Source organism: Microtus oregoni, unplaced genomic scaffold (assembly GCF_018167655.1).
Source record: "Microtus oregoni isolate MIOR12 unplaced genomic scaffold, Mior012 000013F_ref0000133, whole genome shotgun sequence".
NCBI lineage: Eukaryota > Metazoa > Chordata > Mammalia > Rodentia > Cricetidae > Microtus > Microtus oregoni.
Window position 1 is genome coordinate 51163502 of NW_024543072.1, and position 14342 is coordinate 51177843.

The window sequence follows — 14342 nt, forward strand, 5'->3', positions numbered from 1 at the left end:
TTTCAGATATGTCTCAGAAAAAAATGTATCTATTTGTCAGGTAGGTTTTTGAGCATTTTTATACTGTTACATTAAAGATTGTAAATTATAGAGATATTATCTTATGGATATTAATAAGATGTAGCTTTTCATTCTTTGTAATTATTAAACAAAATTTTGGAGACTGATTATGAGAACTGGAGTAAGTGATGAGGAGGGTTGGTAGGAAGATTACTGTTTATGCTCCTTGTACTTTGACTTATAATCATTTATTTTGATGTATGTTTGCTGGAATACATTGATATTTATTTAGGGATAAATTTGTATGACAATGTTAATGATGATTGCTTCTAATTTAAGTTTCCCAAATGAAGCTGATAAACATCCTTCAACCATTCTGCTCATCACCATGAGAATGGAACTGGATGTGCAAATTCTGTCTATTTGAGTTTTTGGAAAATGAGATCAGAAGGAACCTTCTACCGTTTCCATTAAAAATTCCTGGAGAATTTTCCCCAGGTTCTTACAAAGTCTGTAGAAATAGAACTCATTTCATGGTAAAAAAAAAAAAAATGAATCCCACAGCACTTCTTGTTAATAACTGTTCAGCTACAAAATTTTATTGGTATCTTTTTATGTTCCCTCTAGAGGATGTAATGCACAAAAGCATTGCCACGGAACATATAAAATTACAAATGAAATTTATTGTAAAAAGTAGAATGTCTTATAGACTGGTGTCAGTATTTATTTCATTCATAAACCAAAACTGTAGTATAATATATTCATTGTCAGCAAGTTCATGTATGTAAATTGCCATCCCACGTTATCGACTGATATAAGACAGATATTGAAAAGACAATTTAAATTTACTTTTCCAAACATAAACTGTTCCACAAAAGCACTGTAAAAACTCCTTCAAGGTTTTGGGTTGTGCTTGACATTTACGGTTAACTACATAATTTGGTTGTGTCATAATCCACTGTGTTTGGTAATTTGGCATTAAATGCCTGCAGAGCAGATTGAATTCTCACCACCTCACTAGTAGACAGCTTGAGTCTATGACGAAGCAAGCAAGAGAAAAGGTCTAGACGACGCTGACCAGGTGGGGAGAGTTTATTTACACGGTCTCTTATCTCTAGTAGCTGCAAAAGTGCCGAGTCCTGGGATCCCTGAGTGTAGGGGTAGTCCAGCTGCAAAATCAGGTCCCGGATAGCTTCAGGATCAAAGTGCATGCTGTAGCCAAACACTTGGATGTTGTTGATTTTCATGTAGCCCAGGTTCCGGGATGGGTCAATAAACTCCAAAGGCTCATAGTAAATGCTTTCGTTGCTGTTGGGGCCATTTGCCTTGATGCGGCTCCTCAGGTAGATGTGTACTGTTTCAAAAAACGTCTTCCATTTGTTTCCCAGAGTCAGTGTCCAGTTGTAGCACTGTAGCGGGAGGTCCAGCTTAGTCCGCTCCCAGTCGGGAAAGCTGCTCTCACTCACAGGCATAAACCAGCTCTCGGAATGACTGCCTCCGAAGGGATTGATGTAAACAGCCAGCACTGGCTCCAACGTGCTGTTTTTAGTTAAGCAAATCTGTAAAGAGAGACCCAAGATCATGTGGACCAAACTGGACTTGTACTTGTTACTCTTCAAGGTCAGCAACATCCGCTTTCTCCAGGAAGGATCAAACCAGCTATTTAGGCGCATGTCATTGCTGATAAAGATGGCATGGACTTCTATTCGTCGATCGGTTTTCTGCAACAGGTATTTCATCTCCAGGTCTTGCAGGTCAGTCTCAAAGCCAATGTAGTGGTCAGTTGACTCAGCGACTTCAGGCTTGCACAGTCCCTGGCTCAGCATGTAGCCCGTGTTGCAGGTGCCACAGCGGGTTCGGTTGTCAGGTGCACATGTCAGGCAAGCAGACGCATCGCCCACGGTGCAGGGCAGAAAGGCCGTGCACACTACCTGGTCGTTGGGACAGGTGCAGGAGTGTGTCTCCTCAGAGAAGCTGCCCAGGAGGCCGTTCTCATTGCAGTAGAGAAAAGACTGGATGCGAGAGAGCCAGTAGGTTGAAGTTCTAGAAATAAAAAAAAAAGCAAATCTAAATAAATATATCGATTCTGTGTGAGTCTGTGCTCTTGTACTGCCATAAAGTAAATCCCAACTCACTAGTCTCTGAGCTTTTTGTCAAATCTACAAACAGCAAAAATATAATAAAATAAACCATTACACACACACACACACACACACACACACACACTTAAGGAAAAAACATAAACATTTGAAACCAAACAATTTTCTCTTAATTATTACTTCCACCAAATCCAGAAACTATTAGATTGTTTGAAACATGATATAAAATATGGGTACTGGACAATGGATGCTATGGGAAGTCATTAGGTCATGGGAGTAACACGATCATTAATGAGTTTAGTCCATTGTCGCGGAGAGTAAATTTCTTAAAGCGATCAAGTTTAACCTCTGTGCTGTCTCTTGGCAGTAGCAGCAACACCACCATCACCTGCAGCAACAACAATAACAGCAGAAATCTCTCAAGAACTTGCCCATGAGTCTTGGATTTCTGGCTCTGGAACTGAGAGCCGTTCAGTTTATTTTTATTCTTTACTAGTCAGTCAGTCTGTAGTATTGTGTTTTAGGAGTGCCAGTGGACAAAAAAAAAATTTCATTTCTGAGTTTTTTTTCTAAATACTTTTAAGATGAGCTCTCTTAAAAATTCTCCCAAAACTGTGCCTAAATATTCCAAAAGTTATGTGGCTCTGTGAAAGATGTGAATCTCCATGCAGTTGTTGGCCAGTTTATTCCACTTTGCTCTGTTTCTTTGTCTCTGTTTGTCTCCCTCCATCTTTCCCTTCTTTTTCCTTTTTTCCTCCCCCCTCCCTTTCGTTCATTCCCTCCCCTTACTTTCCGGTTTCCTTCCCTATGATATTCTTGCTTATTTGGTTCTGTATATGTGTCTCTAACACAAAGCATATATCACATCTGAATTGAGGATTCTATATTTTTTTCAAAACCAAAGCATCAATTCTTAGTGCACACTCATTTCTCACTGAAAATTCTAATCATGTTTTGAGACCATAAGGACAAATTAATTGGATTAAGGCTAAAGGCAGAGGTCACAATTGTAGGGTACTGTAGAAAGAATTATTTTCATAGATTTTACACATTTTCACCCAGCGTTTAGACTGTTCTTGTTTTCTCAGACATACTGATAAAACATCGTGTTCATTTTCTTGCTTTTCAGCTTGTCTTATGGATATTGACAGCTCAGCATTCATCCATCCCTGCACCTGCTACGAGAAGTAGCACTGGGTGATTTGCCGCACAGCCTCTTGCCATTCCCCTCACTAACCACCCTTTGACCACTTGACTCTATGTCACAAGGACGTTTTCAAGGAAAGAGAAATCCGATAACATTTCTTTTCTTTACTCTCAGTGAAATCTTGGTGTAAGCAGCTGTCAAAATTGGGTACTCAGCCAGTTTCAACATTGCTTAGTGGACTTTTAAAAATGTACTGAAAAATTCAGATGGTTTTCCCCAGAGAAAGTAAAATTTCTTTTTGTTACATAACTTTGTAACTTTAAAAAGCTTTTGAATTAAATATCTTCTAAATTCCCAAGTAGATTATGTTTTTCATATTTCTTTTTGACCAAGTCGTAAGCAGGTAAAATAATATTGTCTTTTGTTGATGCATATTTGCACATCCACATGTTCACAAACACAGATTGCTGAGGCATATTGATACACACGCATCGACACAAACATCATTGATGCATGTTCTCACATCCACACATTTACACAAACCCATCGTTGATTCATATCCATACATTCACACACAAACAGATCATTGATACATACTTACGCACACACATTCACACACACACAAATTCTTGGCTCAGATAAACTAAGATTTATGAGGTTAACCACTGTATAGTTTTCCTACTATTTTAGTGGGAAACAGAATCGTCTACAGCTTTTTATCAAGTGTTTGTCATTGGTTTTGACATTTACTTAAAGGCAGTTCATAGAATGAAGAGAGGATGAAATGATGGGTGAGAAGATTGGAAGGGAGGAATGGAAGATAAAAAATCAAATCATGCAAGATAGAAACCATGGATTTTGAAAAGCATAAGAAAGGCCGTGGAGACAAACATAGGCAAAAAACAATCAAATCAATGAATACTTAAAATACATAAATAATGTAAAGGACCAGTATCCCTGCCCCATAAATGGGACCAAATTTTCACAAAAGTTTTCAGGATATATTACAAGGAAAAAAGTACTTTCCCAAGTTCATCTCAAATATGCTTAGGCATAAAAAATATTAGTTAAGACCCAGATACACTTAAATCATGGATGTATTAAGCATTATACTAACTTGGAACAGAAATCTCTTGCCATAAGGCAAACACTAAAGCCTAGTTTAATAAGTAAATTCTGTCGTGTTCCACAAATATGCTTTTGCTGTTTCATAAAAACTTCACATAATGGGCCAGTTGCATTGAAAAAGAATAAAATATCAGAGGATTGTTTTAAGAATCAAATTACATTTAGTTGGATAAATAGAGTACATACAGAAGTAACAGGAAGAAATACAAAATCCTATTTCTGTGATTATCACTGCAGTTAGTACCATAACTTAAAAAGAAAACATTGTAGGCAGTTTCTTTATTATAACTGAATTTCCCCCAGAAAATGAGCATTTTGTTTTTCTTTAACAATTCATATCTCCATGATTCATAATACACAGTATCAATACATTGAAATTTTATGAGAACAGGTACCCTTTTGTTAACTGAGACTTTACTCTGAAGTGCATGCTGTATCCATGTGATGTTTGCAAAGCCCTCGAAAGTTTGTGCAGTTCTGAGCATACATTTTAGATGCTAACAATTTTCTCTGAGGTATTAGAACATGTGTTGATACAAAAACAATTACCTCTTCTCATTGTTAAATCCTCTCTGAGCACTAATAATCTTATTTCAAAGGTCCTTTATTTCAGCCTTCTAATCCTTTATTGCTTTCCAAATCTGTGGAATGTGTATCTAAATTTTAAACCTAAACAATATAATTTCTGTATCTCTTTGAAATTGAGGATTACTCTTTTGGGAAGGCCATTTCATTTTAGCTTTCATAGATTTGTCCTTCTTAGACCTTAATACCTTAAACTAAATATAAATTCTGGGGATTAAACACCCACAGCCATTTAAACAATCATAAGCTGATTGTTAGCTCAGTCACAGAGAGATCAAGCCAGGAAATTTTCTGTCACTCTCCCTTTTCACTTGGCTGCTCTGGGCATTGCAGCCTTGGCAGTATTGCCCTGGGCTCAAGCTGACACTTGACACACAATAGTTTTGCTCTTGGAGATAATTGTACACTCTGAGAAAAGGAAAATTCATTTTTAAACTATCCTTTTCTCAGTGAAATTTACAGAGAGGTGGTGAGAGTAGGTAAGAGAGAGGAAGGCAGGGACAGAGACATTTGATATATTTTTATATTTCTTGGTCAGAGAAGAAAGAAATAAACTAAATTAAATTAGAATAACTATCATTTTGATATTCTTCATGAAATACCTTCTGAGCATTTCTCAATATGATTAAAATCTCATGGTTAGGTTAAAAGAGAATCAGAGAATCCGAAAGAAGTTAGGGTAGATGGTAAAGGACTATAATCAGAGCTATTCTAGACTAATGGTCAAGGAATGAAGTTGAAAGTCATCCTTGGCTGTAGAGTGAGTTCAAGTCTAGCTTAGGCAATTAGATTTTTTTTTCACAGAGTAAATTCAGAAATTTATCCGAGGATACAGGTCAGTGGTAGATTGCTTACCTAACTAACACAATTTAGTACCAATGTTTAATGGAGAGACTGAATAGATAAATACATTGGGCATTAATTTCATGGGATAATACATAAGTTTGCTTTATTTGTAGCTGAAATGTCCATTTTCGTTTATTATAGCCTTGAAAATTTAAAAATAGAATGAAGAAAGGGGTCTTGTCAAATCACTACCATCTTTTGGTAGTGTATTACTTCTTAAGAATTGTTTGGAAAGAAAGTGAAACATGGTCTGTATCCACAGTTTAGAACATGGAAGGACGAGTCCAGGAAGTAGTAATTACATAAGAGGTTGTAACTTGTGGGCAAGGGGACTTCTATCTCTGAATGCAAATAATAAAATCAGAAAAGAGACTCAGGCTAAGTTGTTCAAATACTTTCAAAAGTGATGTGGCTAGTTTTGACAGAGAAGTAAGATAAAATAGACTGTGGTGTGTGTGTGTGTGTGTGTGTGTGTGTGTGTGTGTGTGTGTGTGTGTGTCTGAGAGAGAGAGAGAGACAGAAAAAGAGAGGGAGGGAGGGAGGGAGGAAGAGTGAGAGAGAGAGAAACAGAAAGAGAGATAGAGACACAAAGAGACATGGTGGTAAGATCTTCTAACTTCCAAATGTTTACAACGGTGTACTCAAGGCAGGATGCTGTCTGTACTGAGGGTGGATGCAGAGACAATGGCTGAATCCTGCATGCTGACTTGCTCCTCAAAGCTTGCTCACCCTTCTTTCTCATAGCACCCAGTACTACTGGCCCAGTGCTGGTTATACTCAAAGTGCACTGAACCTACTCGTATCCTCAATCAAGAAAATTCCCCACAAGTTTCTCTCCCGCTACTCTGGTGCAGTATGTTTTGAGTCAATGTGCTTCCTTCCCAAATGAATCTAGCTTGTGTCATGTTGACCTAAAACTAATCAAATTTGAGTAGTATTCACATTTCCTTTTTTTTTTTTTTTTTTTTTTTTTTTTTGGTTTTTTCGAGACAGGGTTTCTCTGTGGTTTTGGAGCCTGTCCTGGAACTAGCTCTTGTAGACCAGGCTGGTCTCGAACTCACAGAGATCCTCCTGCCTCTGCCTCCCGAGTGCTGGGATTAAAGGCGTGCGCCACCACCGCTAAAAAATAGAATCTTGCTGGGTGGTGGTGGCACACGCCTTTAATCCCAATAATTTGGGAAGTATAATCAGGTGGATTTTTGTGAATTCAATGCCAGTATGGTCTACAAAAGCTAACAGTTCCAGGACCGAATCTGAAGCTACAGAAAAACCCTGTTTGAAAAACCAAAACCAAATCAAAATATAAAAGTAGTATCTCAGATTATTCTAAATTAGAACAAGAAGTAAAGTACTGCCATGATTGGTAATATTGGAACCCATTTATTCTAGCATAAATGTACAGATAAAAGTTGAAGACCCAGGGCTTCTTCCTGGACTGCCTTTAGTATTGAATGTTCCTTTCTCTATGTAGCTTGATTTAATAAGCATTCCTATAGTGCCTCAACTAGTCTCATTTTCAATTTCCAAGGACAATATATGTAGCTACACCTCTCAATCTGAGGTACAACTATTTTGCTCAAAAGGTAGATGATAGGAAGCTGTTCTCCCCATCAAGAATTACCTCTAGTATATGAAATTAAGAGAATTTTAGTGAGATTTCTTCCCACTTAATTTTTTGAACTTTCATCCCCATCAAGAAACAGTTCCAAAGAATATAGATATTTAAAGTAAAGAACTCAATGTATGCTTCTCAATGCTCATCAGTTTTAACCAATCCACCTGATTAAGAAAAAAATATAGAAAAAATGATACTACTTCCACCTAACTAATCTTTAAAAAGCAGTATTCTTATATTGACACAGAGGAGCCTACTAAATACTACAAAAAGGTTTCCCAAGCAATAAGTCTTAAAACTGCATAAGTATACATACATATGTAAATTACATTTAAATGGCCACCATATAATGGATAAAATCAAGATTCGGCTAGATATCATGCTCTCAAACAAAAACCCTAGTACAAGCAATGAGTTATACCATTTTTTTGAGTTGTTGCTCCAAGTAGTTTCATAGAACCCCCACAAATAATATGACTTATTATGAATGCTATCGGTTGCATTTCACGACCTGACTGTAAAACCCTATTGCTGACAACAATCAAAGGGCATTGCAATGAAGTAATTCATCTAGTGTTCAGTTATGTTTTACCCTTATTGACTAACATTCACAATATTAGAACTTATACACACTGTTGTGGGAGAAAACGAATCAATTTCACCTAGATATAAGTCTGTGAGCTATAATTGTGCCATGATTTTGTGGGATTGTTTTGATTGATGATTGACAGGAGTGGGACTGGGATGGGGCAGTCCATTGTGGGAGACACCATTCATTCCTTAATTAAGTGGAATATATAACAAAGAAAGCTGAGTATGAGCCAGTCAAAAACCATCCTCACTGGTATCTACTTCTGTTTCTGCCCTGAATTTCTTCTATTATTGTGACCCGAAGTTAAGTTAGATAAACCCTTTCCGCTCTACTCGCTCTCATGCTCAGAGTGCCTTGTCCCAGCACCAGCAAACAAGCTAGGAAAGCTCCCTTAGCAGCTAATTTTGAATTTCAAAGACAAATAAATGCAAGAACATATACTATAAAAAACACAACATTTCACTTTTCCTAATGAACATCTCAATGCTTGCCGGACAGTTCTATGGTATGAGAAAATAGTTCTCTGTATCAAAATTACATACCTAATTTTTTCCTCCCTTGTGCCAAATTTAAAGCTAAACCAAGTCTATCCTTAAGGTGTTAATGCTATTTTCTCTGTTCATGACTTCCCAAATAGGCTTAGGTTATTTTTTTTTAAATTAACCTATATATGAAATGGCCCTTTAAGGCATTTCTTTTAGATGTATGCCTCATCAACACTATTAAATATAAGTTAAAATGAATGCCTGGGTTCTTCTCTGAAGCCATAAAATGTGTTTCCTCATCCTGACCAGCTGCAATTAGTCCTAAAACTAATTCAAAAATCATAACATTCTCTAATAATTCTCTTTCACATACATGCATATATTTTCCACCTCTGTTTAAAGGATCAATTCAATCTGCAGTAAGTTTGCCCATGGAAAATTAACTATCAATTTTAAGCATTTCAGAATCCTCCAGTATTACTATTCTATTGGCGTAATGATTCTTTCTGCTTTTGTTTTGTCTGTGCCTCCCTCACTATCCATCTCCCATGCATCAACAGAGATGGCATTTCTGATCTATGATGGCATAGTTATTTCCCCTTTTAGAATAGTGACTAAATTGCAGGCATAGTGTCATAAAGTCTTTAAGGATAAAGAGGCATTTTACTTGTTCAGTCTTTTCTCTGACTCTTCTCTAATTACATTCAGTTCTAAGAAGTCGGCTCAGTATTTTCTGATAATTTTACTTTAAATATATATGATGTCCAGTTAAAAAGTCATAGTAATCTCTCACATTAGATAGTACTTTCTATATTCCCTCTGGGACAGTAGTTGGAACCTCTCCCCAATACCCATATCTAATATAAGTAAAGTATCTTTATTAATGGGACCTAAAAACAAACATAACTATGAAAAGATCCTCAAGCAATGATCACGTTTTTCTCTTTTGTCCTCCCCATTGCTCTGCCCTAAGGTAACCAACTTCTAGAACAACTTGTATGTATATTTATTGTTACCTATAATAACTACCTGTACACTCTGTATCACCTCTAACAGGTAATGATATAATCAGAATGGGATTCACATCATGGCAGAGATATCAAGAGTGGGTACAAAGGACATCTTAAAAATTAACAACACAAGAAAATAAAATAAGTTTCAAGCATTACTTACAGTTTTAACAAATAATAGCTATCTAAACTGAATATAGTATTCACTCATTTAAACATTTTGAACCATAAATAACAAATAATAGCTCTTATGTTACCTGAATGGTAGTAACATTCTAAGAAAATATTTGCAAAATTTTCACTAGAGTTATTGAGTGTTTCTGGGATGATTTTGGACAGCAGCTTTGAAAAAATGATAGACTTTTACTTCTATGATACGAAGGAGATGTAAAAATCATTTTAGAAAAAATATAGCATATCCTCTATTTCAGAAAATTAGAAAAGCAAATGTAATCTCAGAATAACTGATAAAAAATTATTAGTATCTATAATGGTATGTCTAAGTAGTAGTGCCAAACTCAGGATGACAAAAAATGTTATGTTTAATACATAAATATTTGGTAGTTAGCATCATTAAAGTATAAAGTTACTCTTACAAAGTAATGACAGTGATTCCAGGTACCTTAGTAAGTACTTGTAATGACTGCAAATGTATTCAGATTAAGAATATTATAATCAGGAAAGAAAGAAAAGAAAAGAAAATTCTGGCTTTGATTGTACCTTTGCTTAAAATTCTTATGACAATAATTTGGTTCCTCAACAAGCTTTTCTGCTGGTACAAACATGACTTAAAGTACACAGCTGTTGAAAATCTTGTGACAGCTATGTAATTAAGAAGAATTTCTTCAAACTGAACAATAAATCATATATTGACAATAAATTTTTGTGAATTCTATATTGATTATCTTAATATTAGTACAGCTAAAGATACTATAGCTGTATGGTTATTAGGAACTGAAAAGTGACAAACATATAAAATTAACTTCCAGGTTCTATTCAAAAGATGTTTTGGAAATCATATTATCAATGCCACACAATTTTATGATTTCTGGATTTTGCTAGAAATGACACCTAGTTGGTTAATGCGTGTTCATTTCTGTGTCAACTGGTGAAAAACTACATTTTTTGAAGCATTTTTTAACTTACATCTTTTGAAATTTGGCTCAAAATATACTAATATGAAAGGCTATAAAATCATTCTGTTTCATATGACCTTTATAATCAAAGAAGATAATAAATAGCTACTTTCTGTTGAGTTTTTCTAGAATTGAAATATTACATTTGAATAAATAAAATCAATATGTATCAAATGACTGACTATAAGACGAGAGAATTCCAGTGTTTCTATTACTTTTTTGTCTCATTTCTCAACTGGGATAAGAAAGTGATGAATTATTTTAAATGGTCATCCCATAACTATTTATAAAACAAATACAAGAGCCAATACTTTAATCTTTGGGTTCTCAGGCAGACTCACACAATATTGAACATCTCTTTTACTGCAGTGATAAGACTTTCCATTAACAAAATATCATCGGTTTGGTAAAAAGAATGAGTCTTTCTGGATGTTATCAGCAGTAACACAAATCAAACAGGAATTCAGAATTACTCTTCTCTCTTACTTGGAGGGTAAACTATGAAATTATAGATGGGAGCCCCTTATCAACTGTCAGAAAAATAGACAGAAATTTCTGTCACTTCAAGAGCTTAATCTGTTCTGTTGTCAGAATAAAAATCCATGTTTATCCATATTCCTTCAAGTTTGGACTTCATTGAACATTTCCATCGTTAATATACTTACAAATTATTTGAAAATAAGTTATTTTTATCCATAAGTTATTTTAACTTCTTTCCAATTAATTTATTGCCTTTTTGCCTTTTTTTCTTTTGATAAAAAGTCTTTTGAGAACGGAAGGAAGGGTATATCATACAGAAATCATTGCTTGGACTCTTGAGAAAACTTATGTAAAATAAACAATATCAGTTTAGGCTTTTGAATCATAAGTAATTTGCAATCTCTGGGTTACCTAGGACTTCTATACTTTGAAAATCTATGTACACTGGTCTAAAGCACAATTTTCCCAATTTCCAGAGCCATGCAAGCAGTCTTCCAAGGCTCCTGTACATCATTGGTAACAGTATGAAGGTCAATTTTAAATGCCAACCTTAATAAAGTTACAATAAAGCATAGTTATCTGTATGTTTATGAGGGTATTGAACCATGCAGTGCTCAACACACATGCTGACTGATGTCTTTTCCTCCCATGAAAATAATGCAGCCAGACACAGTGGGTAGTGCTGAGATTTGCTGATGTTTAGCTCTGCTCTAAGTTCAGTTAGCTCTGTCTTAAAGCAATGAGGTTGAGGCTAATATAGCTGTAAACCCAATCTCCTCTGCTGCTTCCATATGCACAAGCACTTCTGCTTGCACATAAGCATGTATACATACCATATATACAAAGAACAACAACTCCCGCCCTCAACAAGCACACGCATGCAACAGTTTTTTACAAAACATAGTAGTTTCGGATTTATGATTATTGCCTTCTTACATAAGTGCTACACATTATTTTAACTCTCCAGTTTTAATATAAGGCTCACTACACACACACACACACACACACACACACACACACACACACACACGGAACATGACCACAAAAATAATTATTCAAGAATGAATTTCTTCCCTATTCGGTGCCAGCACAGTAGCAATAGCTTCATTATTACAGCTAGCAAAACCTTTTTTCAGGAAAATGTACTAAGTAAAAATAAGCTAATATTCCTGTTACTCTTAAACTTAGAGATGCGTATGTGGTTCTGTTCAGAGATAAACTAAAATCCCAGAGAGCATGGTGGTGTATTTCTAAAAGAAATCAACTGTATTTGCTTTCTGTTGTTTATTCTAATGCATATCCTATCTTAGGAATAAGGAAATACCTTCTGAATTAAAGACAGAAAACAGGTAAAGTAGCTAAGGGAGAAGAAACAATAAATAATTTATGCTTTTAGGAAGCTATGCCCTTGGATTGACAGTGCTCTTTATAAGAACCATAGAATTACAGCATCTCTCCCCAATAATGGGCATAAGAAACCTTCTTTACAATGTTGGTCAGGCTATTCTAAGTGATTCCCAGGACAATGCATATTACTAATTCAGCCCTTGGCTGTCTCTCAGGCATTGAAAGTAAGTACCTATTGCTGAAAATATCACATACTTAAGGCAGAGGACTTCGATGATTTCATCTGAATCTAACTTGAAAGCTAAATCCTGTGCTCCACCTTCCATAGGCTCTGAAAATACAATGCAAGCTCCCGAAAGAGGGAAATGACTAAATATACCTTGCAAATGCATCAGCCATGAACCATAACAGTGATGACCAACGCGAGATTTCCATATACATATAACAAGTGGTACTCACATTTTGGTAACAATCATCTGTCTAATTGGATTTAAAGTTCACTTAAGAAGAGGGGAATCATTCCTGGTACTAGAAATCTAATCAACTTTCCTCTGCCAGTGACATCAGGGAACTTACAAATGAATCTACTACTGTAACTTTTCTAGAACAGCACAGTTCTTAACTACATTTTAAATCTTATCCTTATGCCCATAGGTGAGTATAGCTATGGTCCCTTCCCAAGGAAGCTTCTCTTAAACAAAGGGAGACCAGCACAGGAAAACACATCCAAATACAGTTGCGAGATGAATGGATCCGGGGGACACAGCCAGCAGTGAGCACATCTACATCACAGCTATGCGTCTATGACTTAGGGGAGAAAGCAAAAGAGGTATTAAAATGGTTGTAAAAGTGAGAACACCAGAAATTCTGCAATAAAATATTCTTCCTAATTTAATAAATAATAGGAGAACAATGACAATAACAACAGATATACTAACATGGAAGAAAACTAGACAAAGCACTACAGGCAGCTTAAGACTACTAGGAATGGGAGAATTTCTCTGTCCTAGGGATGAACTCCTTTATTGTTTATCCAAACCCAATGGTAGGTAGCCTCCACTTAAATGGAGAACATTCAAAGCAGTCTCGTTATTCACATCTATGCAACAACCAGAAGGACTCAGACTATTATATTTACATACTTGTGATACACAAACATTTCATGATTTTTTTTATTCTTGTGTGTGTTTTGTGTGAGTATGTGGATAATGATTAAAGAATAAAATAAAAAGGGGCAGTTAATGTTAGAGAGCGCATGGGAGGGGGTGGAGGTATTGTCCTAATTCCGAGTTAATTAAAAATATAGCGAAAATTTAAATTGCTATTATTTTATAAATGAAAATCTAGATTATTTCTATACATAAGGGGTGAGATACAGGTTCCAGAAGTGATCCCACTTTAAGGGATTTGTACATTAAATCTAAAGAAAAGAAAACAAAACCAATAAAAAACAAAATCCACAAAATTTGGAAGAATAACTTGTTCTTAGCAACTTTAAAATGAAACATAAACACAAGAAAATATTGTAACTAATCTTCAAAAAATAAGGACTAAAAATAAGGAATAGAAGATTTATCTAATTATCCCAAGGAATATTTGAGTCTATTTTTTTGAACAGAATGAAGTATTTAACAAACAATATCCCTCAGCATTGAAAACTTGGGAAAGACACACCCAGTAGTTCTTGACAGGATGTAAAAGTGTGTTTGTTTTTATTTGTTTTAAATTCAGCATTTTTTAGCTTTGGCTAAATATATTACTACAATGCCATGATTCTTGATACAATGGCACATTAATGCTGAGAATATGTATTTAGATTCCCAAGAACATATTCTAATTTTAGATTTAATAAAATGATTTTGAATGATATGA

The 14342-nt window shown here is 35.4% G+C and overlaps 1 protein-coding gene across 1 annotated transcript in view; it reads right to left on the reverse strand.

The window, feature by feature from the left end:
* Positions 1-575: 575 nt before the first annotated feature.
* The window catches only part of LOC121455184 (BMP/retinoic acid-inducible neural-specific protein 3), a 77130-nt gene continuing 63363 nt past the window's right edge, over positions 576-14342 (reverse strand). The window contains exon 3 of the mRNA XM_041662785.1: positions 576-2043. Coding sequence (XP_041518719.1) covers positions 927-2043 — 1117 coding nt within the window. The 3' untranslated portion in view covers positions 576-926. The remainder of the gene's footprint in view (positions 2044-14342) is intronic.